The 13,977-nt window shown below is 33.7% G+C and overlaps 1 protein-coding gene across 1 annotated transcript; it reads left to right on the top strand.

The window, feature by feature from the left end:
- Positions 1-1,937: 1,937 nt before the first annotated feature.
- LOC150038280 (glu S.griseus protease inhibitor-like) lies at positions 1,938-2,682 on the top strand. The gene is made up of 2 exons (XM_090306971.1): positions 1,938-2,047; positions 2,300-2,682. Exons 1-2 carry the CDS (start codon positions 2,029-2,031, stop codon positions 2,494-2,496), a joined length of 216 nt encoding a protein of 71 aa, XP_090163097.1. The 5' UTR covers positions 1,938-2,028; the 3' UTR covers positions 2,497-2,682.
- The last annotated feature ends 11,295 nt before the right edge of the window (positions 2,683-13,977 follow it).

Consider the following 13,977-nt stretch of genomic DNA (forward strand, 5'->3'; position numbering starts at 1 on the left):
AGACCTGGGCCTGATGAGGGTGCTAAGAGTGTATCAACCTAAGTTGAGATATCCAAGTGCATCAATTAATCCCTCGACCTCTAGTTCTTTGTTCCAAAAAATAAGAATTTGGAAAATAGTATATAGATATTCATTGAGAATGGGTACGTATACATTCTTTGGTTATCAAACGATCATTTGTAGTAATTAACCAATTATATATATATATATCACCTAACAAGAAACAATATTGTAGGGGCTTGAATACAGGATATCCTAAAACAACTTGCTTTGATACTATCTTAAATCACCAATTGACCAAAAAACTTTAGTTAATAGGTAGAGATAAATTTAATTATATATCATCAAACACTAACACATACTTAATGTCAATTGAGCTAATCTTGCTTCACCAATGATCCATGTTTAACAATAATTTTCTCACCTATTATATACAACACTGTATATCTCTCTATCCGAGATGTAGAGTAAAAGCGTAAGTTTCAACAACAAAAACAACAAAAAGAAATACTGCTGCTTGAATAGTCGAATAAACTTTTATAATTTTAAAAAATACAGCTATAAATTTTTACTTATTTGCCTAACTTGAATAAACTTTTTGTTTTTTGTTTTTGTTTTTCTTTTTCGAGGAAGCTAAAATTTTTGTATTTTACTCCCTCGAAAAATCCACTTATTATGTTCTTTTATCATTTAACTTTAAACTCTAATACAATCAAGGCACACATTCACTCCAATAAATTATTAATATTATAAAGATAAGAATACCTTGTAAAATTGGACTAAAATATGCTGATGTAGTTATCAACCTAGTTGAGAATTTAAGATGTTTTAGTATGTCTACTGATCTCTTATTAAATAAAAGACTTAAAATAATGATCTTTATTATATATATGAGAAATTTTCATAAATATAAAAATTGTCAAATTATTTACAAAAATACCCAAAAAACAAAATACTGATAGATGTTGATCGCCGATCACATAGTATCAATGATAGACTTATATCAGTTTCTATTACTAATAAACACTAATAGACTTTTATTAGCTTCTATCAAAGAAGATTGAATTTTTCTATTTTGTGTAAATAATTTTCCTTATTTTTCTATTTTTGAAAATTCTTTAAATATATATATATATATTTAATAGGTTACGTGTTTTATGACACATGCCATTGATGAAGAAATTAAAGATTTTGATACGTTGTTGAATTAAAAAAAATGAAAAACCACTCTAGGCCATATAAAAGGTGTGAAATTATTTGCAAGTTATTCAATCTAAATTCAATTCAACTATTTTGACAAAGAGAATCCTTTCGTGTTTCGACCTTTTATTTTATCCATACAATTTCAAATACTTTGCATAAAAATACAATTTATATCAAGAAAAACTCCTTCTCTGTTCCATTTTTCTAACAATAACTTTTCTACTCCATTTTCTTTCCCACATTCATACCGGGATAAATCTCATTTAAATGATAAGAATAAGAATGTTCAACCCTTTCAATTTTTTTTAACTCATAACAAAAAATTGTTCAACCACAAGCTGTGTAAGTCTGGTAATAAATGCATCTAAGGGTACCACAAAAATTTCTCGTTGAAAGATATAAGCTTAAAAAAACAAAACAATAATGGTAATATATGTTATATGTGTTTAAATTTTGTAAATTTAAATATTTAAGTTGTAATAGTCTAAAAAAAAAAAATATGAAGTTATTAATTTGAAAATTAATAAACAAAATTACTTGAGCATAAACATAAACAGAGAGAGAACAAAAACTATAAAAATTCAAATTTTGAATAATATTATGATATAGAAACCTCATATTGGTTAGCCATAAGCTCTCGATTCTCTTACGTGTGATAGAAGAAATCATTTATAAGATAAAAGTCAAATAAATCAGCCCAAATAAATCAAACCCAACCCCTATATAAACCCACTTTCCCCATACGAAAATGATCACAAGAGCTTCCCAAACAGAGAGAGAGAGAGAGAAAAATCGAACGAAAAACCTCTATCAATACAGCCAAGGATGTCTACAACATGCAAAGGTACATGAGTAAAATAACATCATTAAGCCCATGATCACGTTCGGTTTTTTGAAATTGTACTTGCTTTTTTTTTACTATTTTTTACAATGATTTAAAAATTACAGTCTCATTATTTTTAATTTTTGAAAATTAAATTTATAAACTACACTATTTTATCTAAACTTTAATCCCGTCAAGCTTTAATCTCGTCAGCACCACATCAAACAATAAAACCGGAATTAATGTATGGTTTTTTAATGTTGCAACGTTTAGGAAAGAGTTCATGGCCGGAATTGGTTGGGAAGGAAGGAAAAGAAGCAGAGAAGATTATTGAGAAGGAGAATCCATTGGTTGATGCAATTATTGTTGATGAAGGATCAATGGTGACTCTAGATTTTAGGTGCGATAGGGTTTGGGTTTGGGTGGCTAAGAAAACAGGCATTGTCACCAGGACTCCTTTCATTGGTTAATATTTTATTTTATGTCTTTCCAATTTACAAATGCCAAATCATGTGTTTCTTCCTACAACACATGAATATTATTATTTCAAATAAGGTGTTTGTCTTTTTCTTTCTACAAAGACGTTTGTACTGATGATGTTCTGTTAGTTGTAATCAAAATATTTATTATTATGGTAATTTCATTTCTTTTTTATATATCTATTTTATTTTCATTATTATTTCATAAAGGTTATAGGACCTATATAAGAAATTGTTTGAGTTCATTACAATATGATTTGAAAATTTTCAATCTTGTAAAAATAGTTTGAACATATATCCGATGGTTATTAGAAAATTGAAGTGTCAAATTTTCAAATTCATATCTTACGAATGTTATTATCAAAAAATAACACATATTCGTCTGTTAATTAGGAAAATATCGGCCCTCAACAATTTTTAGGGCATGAATGTCTCATTTAATATTATTCAAACACAATAATATAGTTGGCGGTCTCATTGAAATTATATTTTCGATAATGGATCGAGTAATGAGAGGACTATATTAGGCAAAATATAAAAAATTGTATATTCATCTAGAATAATGAATCAAATCTTAAATCTTATTTTATTTTATTTTTTACTATCAAATGTGAAAGTAAGAAAATAGTTATCTAAAGACAAATAAATAAAATTCTTAATTACTATCAAATTCAATTATCTGATTCTAGGGACAGTTTAAATGAAGAGAAACATATATGTATGGGTATATATATTAATTGAGAATTAAAACTTACATTATGTCACTGAAAAATAAAAGAAGAAAAAAATCACTCAAAGAAGAAGCATGACAATTTTTATATTTATTATTATCTTTTTAAAATTAAAAAACAGAGAGGGAAGAGTAGGTCCACCCAAATATCTCGATTAAATTGACACATCTTTGAGACTATCAACATACGCTAAACCTAATAGATGAATATCATTGCCTAAAAAATGAAGTATGTATACAATAAACATCGACAATAAAGATAGAATTTAGTCCATACAGTTTTAAATTAGAATCTAGTTCTTATAATTTGATAAAACTCTCGTGAATAGTCCTACGGTAGGAACTATTTATGATTTTTTTTTTGGTCAAGCTATATGATAATTAATTTTTAAATTTTTATGAAATCATAGAACTAAATTCTAACTTTCTCCAAACTATAGAGACTAAATTTGTAATTTAACTTATATTAAACTATTTTGACACATAGCATAACGATGTGAAATTCTTGGCATGTTATTGAACAAAGAAAATTCTATTAATCTATTGTGACAAGAAAAAACCATTTTATAATTTAAAAATCTCATTTAATTACCATGAACAATTTTAAATACTCCACATTAAAGAAATTTCTTGTCAAACCTCCTAGTCATCAAACCTCCTTGTTAGAAAGCTCCACCTTAGACTTAGAGCTTGAAGCCTCTCATTTCTTTTCATCCTCTGTTGGTTCTTTGTTTTGAGTTAAATAAAACTCATTTTCTCTAAAAAAAAAAAAACATTTCTGCTGACAATACTCCTTCTAAATTTAAAGTCCCATAATTTGAACCCTTTTGTGCCTTCAAAATAACTTAGGAACATGTTTTTCAAAACCCGTGGATCTAAATTTCCTTGTTTGGTATGTACAAAGGACACACAACCAAATACCTTTAGATTAGAAAGGTCAGGCTTCTCACCGCTCCACATTTCTTCAAGAGTTTTTAGATCAACAGTAGTGCATGGACTTCTATTAATAGTGTAGGTTGTTGTGGTCACTGCATTAACCTAAAAAGAATTGGGTAAATTGGCATAAGAAAGCATACATCTCACGCTTTCTATGATTACTCTGTTCATTTGTTCAGTTACTCCATTTTGCTGTGGAGTATAGGGAGTAGTTTGTGTCTGGTAATTCCATTTTCGGAGCAAATCTGATTGAAAGATCCTCTAAAGAATTTCAGACCATTATCAGCTCTAAGATGCTTCACCTTCTTGTCTATCTGATTTTCAAGCTTCATTTTCTAGTCCTTAAACTTTTCAAATATCTAATCCTTAGACTTAAGGATAAATGTCCATACTTTCCTTGAATAATCATCAACAAGTGATAAGAAGTATCTTGAACCACTTAGTGATGGAGCTCTAGAGTGATCCCACAAGTCAACATGAATGTATCCCAAGATATCCTTAGTAATATGCTTTCTTCTTGTGAATTTTAGTCTCTTTGATTTTCTATACACACAGTGTTCACAAAAGGAAAGCCGTTTTGTGCCTCTAGACTTGATAGTCCCTTGTTTAAGGAGTTCTTTTAGACCACCTTCACTAATATGAGACAATCTTTTATGCCATAATTCAAGTTCTTCATCTTTTTTATTTTGTGCTAGAAGCTCATGACCTTTTATCATTACATTCTTAACAATATACAACCCATTAAGCTTTGGAGCTTTAAAGACTATTGAATCTTTTAGGACCTTGAGTGATCCTTCACTCACTGTGATTCTACCACCTACATCATCAAGCATCCCTACTAAGATCAAATTTCTTCGAATTTTAGGGATATGCCTCACATTGTTTAGCAAAACCACTCCATTCTCTTCTAAATTCAGCATAACAAACCGTATTCCCACAACCTTGCACCCATGATTATTTACCATAAACACTGAGCCTCCATCCCATTATTTATATGATGTAAACCACTTCTTATTTGAAGTCATATGAATGGTACAACCTGAGTCAATGATCCAGTCTTCCTTATCCTCAGTGTTTACTGTCATGGCCTCATCATTAGTTGCAGCTAGAGTTTCAGGATACACATATGCTTCATCTTCAATAGAGAAGTTTGCTTTTCCATGTTCTTTTGACTTATTAAAGTCTTTATGATCTCTTGTTTTCCTCTTTGGATAGTTCCTCTTTATATGCACTTCTTTGTGACAATGATAGCATTTAAACACTAGTTTCTGTTTGTGAAACCTCTATCCCTTAGTGAACTTGTTCCTTTTGAAGTGATTCCCCTTTCTTTTAGAAAACAAAGTTTCACCACTTCCAGGACTCTTGGACTCTGACTTGAGTTCAAGTTTCTTGCATCTTATTGCAGCTATCGCTTCCTCAGTTGTAATGCTATCCCTTCCATATTTAAGTGCAATCTTTACATCCTTATATGTGTCTAGAAGAGAATTAATAAGATGGTTGCCTCCCTTTCTTTGCCCTATATAGCTTATCTTTTGTTTGATTTATTGTTGAAATTAGTTTCCTAAATTCATCAAGATTTTCGTCCAAAGATTTAGATGCATTCATCTTGAATGAGAATAGCCTCTTCCTTAAGAAGATTTTATTAGGCACATCCTTCCTCACATACAATGATTTTAATTTTTTTTTAGACCTCATAGGCGGTATTTTCATCAACTACTTGCCTAAGAACATTATTAGTTACATTCAATAACAGGATTCTATATGCCACTTTTTCAATTTTTGTTTCTCTTCTTGTGTTAAGGTGTCAGGTAGTGATTTTCGATCCTCTAAACCTTTTAGGGCTTTTTAATAAGTCAGGATTAACTTAATCTTTTCGGCCAAAGATTAAAATCATTACTACCTGTAAATTTTTTGATTTAATACTTTTCAACAACCATTGAGGAATTCTTTCTCTAGGCTCTGATACCCGTTGTTAAAAAACAAATATATTTAAGAAAACTCTGTCAGCATGTAACCCACATGTCTTAAAGATAATAAGATTGAATTGTTAGCTGAAAGACTTAAATGAACAAAAGGAAGTGAAACAAGTTTTCTAGTTTCTTTTTCAGATTCGAAGACCAACTCTTTCTCTCTCACTCTGTTTCTTATTTCACAAACCAACATCAGAAACTCAAGCTAAACATTTATTTAAGGAAAGAAGAATTATCATACATTACTAGAAAATAATGGAGAAGAAGAGAGGGAAGAAGAAGACACCAGAATCTATAGTGGTTCGGCCAACAGTGCCTATATCCACTCCAAGAAATAGCAACAAGCCATCTTCATTCAAAGGGTTGGTCGAAAGGGAAGAAGAGTAATCGAAAATACAGCAAGGTACATGCACTTTTTCTCACTCTTTAGCTCTCTTTGTTTTCTTCTCTCTTTTATTACATAACAAAAAAAAGTTAAAAGAAATTGTTAAAAGAATCTTTTTCTAACCGAATTCGTTTTTTTCATGTACATAATGAGCTGAGCATTTTGGAGTATGGACCATAAAGATATATTTGGCTTCAATTTTAATGAGGTAAGTCAAAATTCACCTTGCTTTTAACATCCACTTTGGAAAAATCTAGAGACCACACACTTTTTAGAAAATTGATGAACTACTTCTCTATTTGCCAATTAATTTTAAGATGTAACTTCATGTTATCTAATAATTAAAACATATATTTAAGGACTGTTGAAATGCCTTGAATCTATTTGCTGGCGCTTCGAACAATCTAGTACGGGGGTCTCGCTATTATCTTGAATCTGGTTGCATTTGGTACATCTGTTATCTGGGAGAGAATTCAACATATTTATTTATTTGTAGTTATTAACAATTTTGACCCTAGAGTTTAGAGTAGTGCGTTATATAAAATCTCTACCTCTAGAGGCACCAGTTTGATGTAATTTTGAAAACATTCTCTCACATAATATTGTTTTCCCTCTGCCCGTGGACGTAGCTAACACACTGTTAGTGAACCACGTATTCTGTGTGTCGATCTTTCATACTTTACGTTCCTTTTTGTGTTCTTTAATTGTTGATTTCATAACAAACTGGTGTCAGAGCCTTGTTAGGGTTTTTCGAAATTTCGCATTTGTTCGACAATTGAAGATGTCTGGCGTGAACATAAAGATCGACAAATTTACTGGGAGGAATAGTTTTGGTTTATGGCAGATCAAGATGCGATCCCTGCTAAAGCAGTAGGGGCTGTGGACGCCGCTGACGGGTAAGTCAAAGAAGGTTTCCGTGGATGACGAAGAGTGATAGACTCTTGAGGAGAAGGCTCATTCGACGATCATGCTATGTTTGGCTGATGACATCATCATCGAGGTCGCAGATGCAGAAATTTTCGCTGGTCTTTGGTTGAAGTTGGAGAGTCTTTACATGACGAAATCTTTAATCAAGAAGTTGTTTTTGAAGAAACGTTTATATCATCTATATATGCAGGAAGGTACATCTTTACGAGACCATCTTGATCAATTAAATAAAATTTTATTAGATCTGCGTAATGTAGAGGTTAAGGTTGATGATGAGGATGCTACCCTAATTCTGTTGACATCTTTGCCACCGTCTTATGAGACTTTCGTTGACTCGTATATTGGAGGGAAAGAAACTCTGACCTTAGAAGATACAAAGTCCATGTTGCTTATAAGAGAGGACCGTCAGAATGCAGGAAGTTCAGTTACAGAAAGTCAGGCATCTGGGTTAGCTGCTATAGAAAGCAAGGGACATAGGAATTCTGGTAAGCAGAAGTTGAACCAGAATAAAAGGTTTTCGAAGTCAAAAGGTTCTAGATCAGATGATATTTGTAACTACTGTAAAGAAAATGGGCATTGGAAAACCGAATGTCTTAAGATAAAAAAGAATCAGGAAAAGAAGGAAAAGAGTGACAAAAAGGAAGCATCCGCCTCTGTTGCACAAGTTGAGATTGATTATGAAGAAGTCGAGATCGATTTTGAAGGAGATCTAGCTTTAGTTGTGAATGAACAGTCACATTTTGATGATGTGTAGGTTCTTGATTCTGGGGCATCTTATCTTATGTGCCCAAATAGATAGTGGTTCTCAATCTATCAACAAATAGATGGAGGGAATGTTAGCATGGCTAATGGTGCTGTGTGCAAGATAGTTGGAATCGGCTCAGTCAAGATACGAACACATAATGGTGCCTTCTACACTTTAAAAGAGGTTAGGCATGTTCCACTAATGAATAAGAGTTTGATATCCTTTAGTGTACTCAATAGTAAAGGTTACAGTTTTGAAGATAAAGGTGGAGTAATGTATGTCTATAAGGGTTCTTAGGTAGTTCTGAAAGGCATAAAGCATGGAACACTGTATTTTCTATTAGGTTCCACAATAACAGGTTATGCTGTTGTTGCATCGTCAGTCGTTCACAAGGATGATATGACTAAGTTATGGCATATGAGACTTGGTCATATGAGTGAAAAAGGGATGCAAATTCTATCAAAAAAAGATCTTCTTTGTGAACATAAGGTGCAGGATTTTGAATTTTGTGAACATTGTGTTTTTGGGAAGCTTCATCGCAACAAGTTTCCAAGAGGTGTTCATCGTACAAAAGGGACATTTGATTATATTCATTCAGACTGTTGGGGACCTTCCAAATTTAAATCTATTGGAGGCAGTAGGTATTTTTTGTTGATAATTGATGATTACTCAAGAATGACTTGGGTTTTTATGATGAAACATAAAAGTGAAGCCTTCAAGAATTTCAAGCAGTGGAAGATATTGATTGAAAATCAAACTGGGAAGAAGATAAAAAGGCTGCGAATTGATAATGGTCTGAAATTCTATGGATCTGAATTTAATGAGTTCTGTAAAGCTGAGGGGATTGTTCGCCATCACACTATTAGGAATACTCTACAGCAAAATGGGGTTGTAGATGATAACGGGCAGAAATGCACGTTATCATAGCGTTAAGTTCTTAAATAATGTTGGATTGCGTTGATGAAATATGTTAAATTGCGTCCATTAAGCATAAATTCTATAATATTGCGGTCGCATACGTCTAACGCTTTAGAATAGTTGATCTTTATATTTTTGTGCAGAATATGTGTTAATGCAATGCAAAGATATCATAGGAATTCATTGGTCGAACACAACTTCACCGCAAGGATTTGCGTTGATCGTGCTTGCACACATTTGCCCGAGAAGGATCACCATAACTTGGTCAGCGTAACATGGTGGGCATATCCGAGTGAAAGGATAATTAAGAGCGATGGGACAGAAATCTGATGACAATCGGATCCAAATTAAGTTAATAGTCGATAACGGTCACATAGTATATTCAGCTTTATCGATGACAATTATCGGGCGCATCAGTCAGGAATTAAAGCTGTCCCATCTGTACAACCAGAAGAGAGAAGCCGTCTTTCACCATGGAAGCTCTATAAATACCAAGTGCATTCTTCAGAAAAGGGGTTCACGACTTTTACAATCTTTTGTTCCACAAGTTCATGCCTCAGTCCATAGTTTTCTTTCATTTTAAGGTGGACGCGAGAAAAAAAGTTGTGCCGGTAGATCATTCTGGTAAGCTTGGGAAAGCGCCGAAAGCTCTAAGACAGAGAGAGGTCCGACGCCTGCGGAAGTAGGAACATTTTTAGATCAGAATAGAGATTCAGTGTAAAAAGCCTCGGTCAGCAAGGAATTGCTACCGGGCTCTCTACCTTCACTTTCCATTGACATTTTGTACTCAACTCATTTATAAGAATGAAATTTCTTTCTCTACATCTGTTCACTCTCTGTTGTTCATGCATGAGTAGCTAAATTAGTTGAATGAGTTGAGAAGCATTTAGCTAGCACAACTAGGGAATCTTCATTCTTTGCGATTATCTTGTTTATGTATGCTTCATTCGTCCATTAGAGATACTGAGGAGGGTAATCTAAGGATAGGATCTAGACTTAGGAAGGTCAGGTTAGAATCTAGGTTTGGAAGAACCAGATTAGAATGCATAAATGAGAGATAGACGCTTAGAAATGAGCGCTATTTGTTGTCAACGCATCGCATACATCCTAGAGATAGGATATGATTGTATGCGGTCACCTTGCTTTCATGCATTTGCATCAACGCATAGGACAAGAGTAGAGACTTAGGGATAAGCTCTATGGACACTTTGCATTCAACACATGCGTCCTAGACTTAGGAGCATCGCATTTACATTGGAAAATGACTTGTTGTGCATGGTTGTAACATGATCGCATAGTCTGATGCATCCCCGAGTAACTCTAGCTAAAGATCTTCTCAACCCGTTCATCACAACTCATTGCATCTATCAACGCAACTGTCTTTATCAAATCTGACGCCTTTATTTATTTATTTTTCATCAACACAACAAAAAACCCAACACTTATTTATTTACTTGGTTACCACAAAGTTTTCATAAAAATTACCAACGCAATCTACTTTCACAAGTCCCTGTGTTCGACCCTGAACTTACCAGGAAACTCAGAGGAATTTACACTTGAATTCCGCTGGGGAAACTTGAGTGCACAATGCAATTTCATCAACGCATAGCATCCATATTTCCACCACATAATTCTGAGTATCAGCAGAACGTATGAATCAGATGTTGTTGGATAGAGCAAGATGCATGCTCTCTAATGCAGGGTTGGCTAGAAAGTTTTAGACAGAAGCAGTAAATACATAATGTTATCTGATCAATGGTGGACCTCACATAACTATTGATTGTAAAACACCTTACGAGATGTGGTCTGGTAAGCCTGCAGATTATTCTTTATTAGAAGTTTTTGGTTGTACTGTCTTCTATCATGTTAATGAGGGTAAATTAGAACCGAGAGCTAGAAAGAGTATATTTGTGGGTTTTGGGGATGGAGTTAAGGGATATAGAGTCTGGTCACCTTCTAAGAATAGAGTCATACTTAGTAGGACTGTGATATTTGATGAAAATTCCATGCTTAACTCAACTGTAAAGCCTTTTGTGATGTCTACTGATGTGGGAGAAAGTAGTAGTGTTGATAAACAGGTGGAGATGCAATTCACTTCAGCTATGAATGAATTACAACATCAAGGTGGATAAGATCAACACGTTACTACAGAAACTGATGTGCAACCAAAAATTAATGTGCCTAGAACGTCAGAAGTTGATTTGCCTGAAAACTCTAGATCATGAGTAGATCAATTGAGCATAGCTCGTGATAGAGCTAGAAGAGTTGGTGTTAGACCTCCTGTGAGATATGGTTACTTTTGCATTGCAGGTTGCTGAAGAGATGGATCCTCATGAGCCATCCACCTATAAAGAAGCTGTGTCATGTGGTGAGTCTGCTAAATGGCTTGCTACTATGGGGGATGAGATGGAATCTCTTGACTAAAATCCGACTTGGGAATTAGTTAAACGACCTAAGGAGAGAAAAATTGTCACTTGTAAATGGGTCTTCAAGAAAAAGGAGGGAATATCACCTTTAGAGGGCATTAAATATAAAACTCGAGTTGTTGCTAGAGGGTTCACACAAAGGGAAGGAGTTGATTATAATGAGATCTTCTCACTAGTAGTCAGACATACTTCTATCAAGGTGTTACTAGCTATAGTAGCACATCAGAATTTGGAACTTGAACAACTAGATGTGAAGACAGCTTTCTTACATGGAGAGTTGGAGGAAGAGATTTATATGACCCAACCAGATGGGTTCCAGTGTCCAGGTAAAGAAGATTATGTTTGCAAGTTAAAGAAATCTTTGTATGGGTTAAAGCAGTCTCCAAGGCAGTGGTACAAATGATTTGACAGCTATATGATTGGACTTGGCTATAATCGGAGTCCGTATGATTATTGTGTATATCGCAACAAATCTGATGATGGTTCGATGATTTATCTACTCTTATATGTAGATGATATGCTCATAGCTGTAAAGTCCAAGTCTGATATTCTGAAATTGAAGAATCTTCTCAGTGCTGAGTTTGATATGAAGGATTTGGGTGCTGCTCAGAAAATTCTAGGTATGGAGATTTATAGGGACAGAGATAAGAATAAGCTCTTCTTGTCACAGAAAGGATATATTCAAAAAATATTGTCCAGGTTTGGTATGTCATCAGCTAAGCCTATAGATACTCTTAATGCTGTAAATGCTCGTTTGTCATCTGAGTTTTCACCACAGTCTAAAGCTGAGAAGGAGTACATGTCTCGAGTTCCTTATGTTAGTGTAGTGGGAAGTTTGATGTATGCTATGGTCTGTACTAGGCCTGATCTTGCCCATGCTGTTAGTGTTGTCAGCAGGTTCATGGGTTAACCTGGGAAGGAGCATTGGCAATTCGTTAAAAGGATTTTTCGTTACCTTAGAGGTACATTTGATGTTGGTCTTGTTTATGGGAATTGCATAAAGTATTTAGTGACTGGTTATTCTGATTCTGACTATGCTGGAGATGTTGACAGTAGGAGGTCTATGACTGACTATGTGTTCACTCTGGGTGGTTCTGTTATTAGTTGGAATGCAACCTTACTGCCTACAGTTACTTTATCTACTACTGAAGCAGAGTATATGGCCTTGACAGAAGCAGCTAAAGTGGGAATATGGCTGAGGGGGTTAGTTGGTGATCTTGGTTTGCATCATGACCAAGCTATTGTATATTGTGATAGTTTGAGTGAAATATGGCTAGCCAAGGATCAAGTTCATCATGAGAGAACTAAGCACATAGATGTAAGATATCACTTCTTAAGAGGTGAGCAGGGAGTTAAAGTGATGAAAATTGGTACTGCTGATAATCTTGCTGATATGTTCACCAAACCGGTTCTACAAGGCAAGTTCAAACATTGTTTGGACTTGCTGATTGTTTTGAATTGTTAGTGGTCCCCTTTGTGGGACACTTTGAGGCGTGAGGGAGAATTCTGAGTACGTCTGACGATATTGACTTATGTTGCATTTGGTACATCTGTTATCTGGGAGAGAATTCAAGTCAATGTGGAGATTTGTTGAAATGCCTTGAATCTGTTTGCTAGCGCTTCGAACAACCTAGTACGGGGGTCTCGCTGGTATCTTGAATCTGTTTGCATTTGGTAAATCTGTTATCTAGGAGAGAATTCAACATATTTATTTATTTGCAGTTATTTACGTTTTGACCTTGGGGTTTAGAGTAGTGCGCTATATAAACTCTCTAACCCTAGAGGCGCCATTTTGATGTAATTTTGAAAACATTCTCTCCAATAATATTGTTCTCCCTCTGCCCGTGGACGTAGCTAACACATTGTTTGTGAACCACGTATATCTGTGTGTCGATCTTCCCTACTTTACATTCCTTTTTGTGTTCTTTAATTGTCGATTTCGTAATAAGGAGCTTCTCCATAAATGAATCAAAATTGAACTCAATATTATACAAATATTAAAAATTTTCAGTACACGAAATAATCCAAGAATCTTATATAATATGTAATACACTATAATAGCCTTCTAATATTGCAATCTTTCATATTTAAAAGGAAAATTTTTCCGTAAAGTAACTTTCACATATGTAAATAATGTTGCCGAAATTTAGGAAAAAGAAATTATGCCGAACTTTTTTGAAAAATGAAAAACAAAAAAAAAAAAAAGCAGGTATGGCGAAATTTTGATTTTATTTCTCTTACTTATTTTGAAAATAATAAAATAAAATAAATTAACAGAAAAGTTGGTAGTTTTGTAATTTTTCCACCAAAAAATAAGATCTAAAAAGAAAATAACGAGTTTGAAAATTCCAATCTGATTTTTTTTTAAAAAAAAAAAAAAAATCTTATATGCTGCTTTCTCAAACCTGCCAAATTCAAAATAAATTACCTAATAA

The sequence above is a fragment of the Benincasa hispida genome, chromosome 1 (assembly GCF_027475165.1).
Source record: "Benincasa hispida cultivar pf3 chromosome 1, pf3_genome.v1.1, whole genome shotgun sequence".
Classification (NCBI taxonomy): domain Eukaryota; kingdom Viridiplantae; phylum Streptophyta; class Magnoliopsida; order Cucurbitales; family Cucurbitaceae; genus Benincasa; species Benincasa hispida.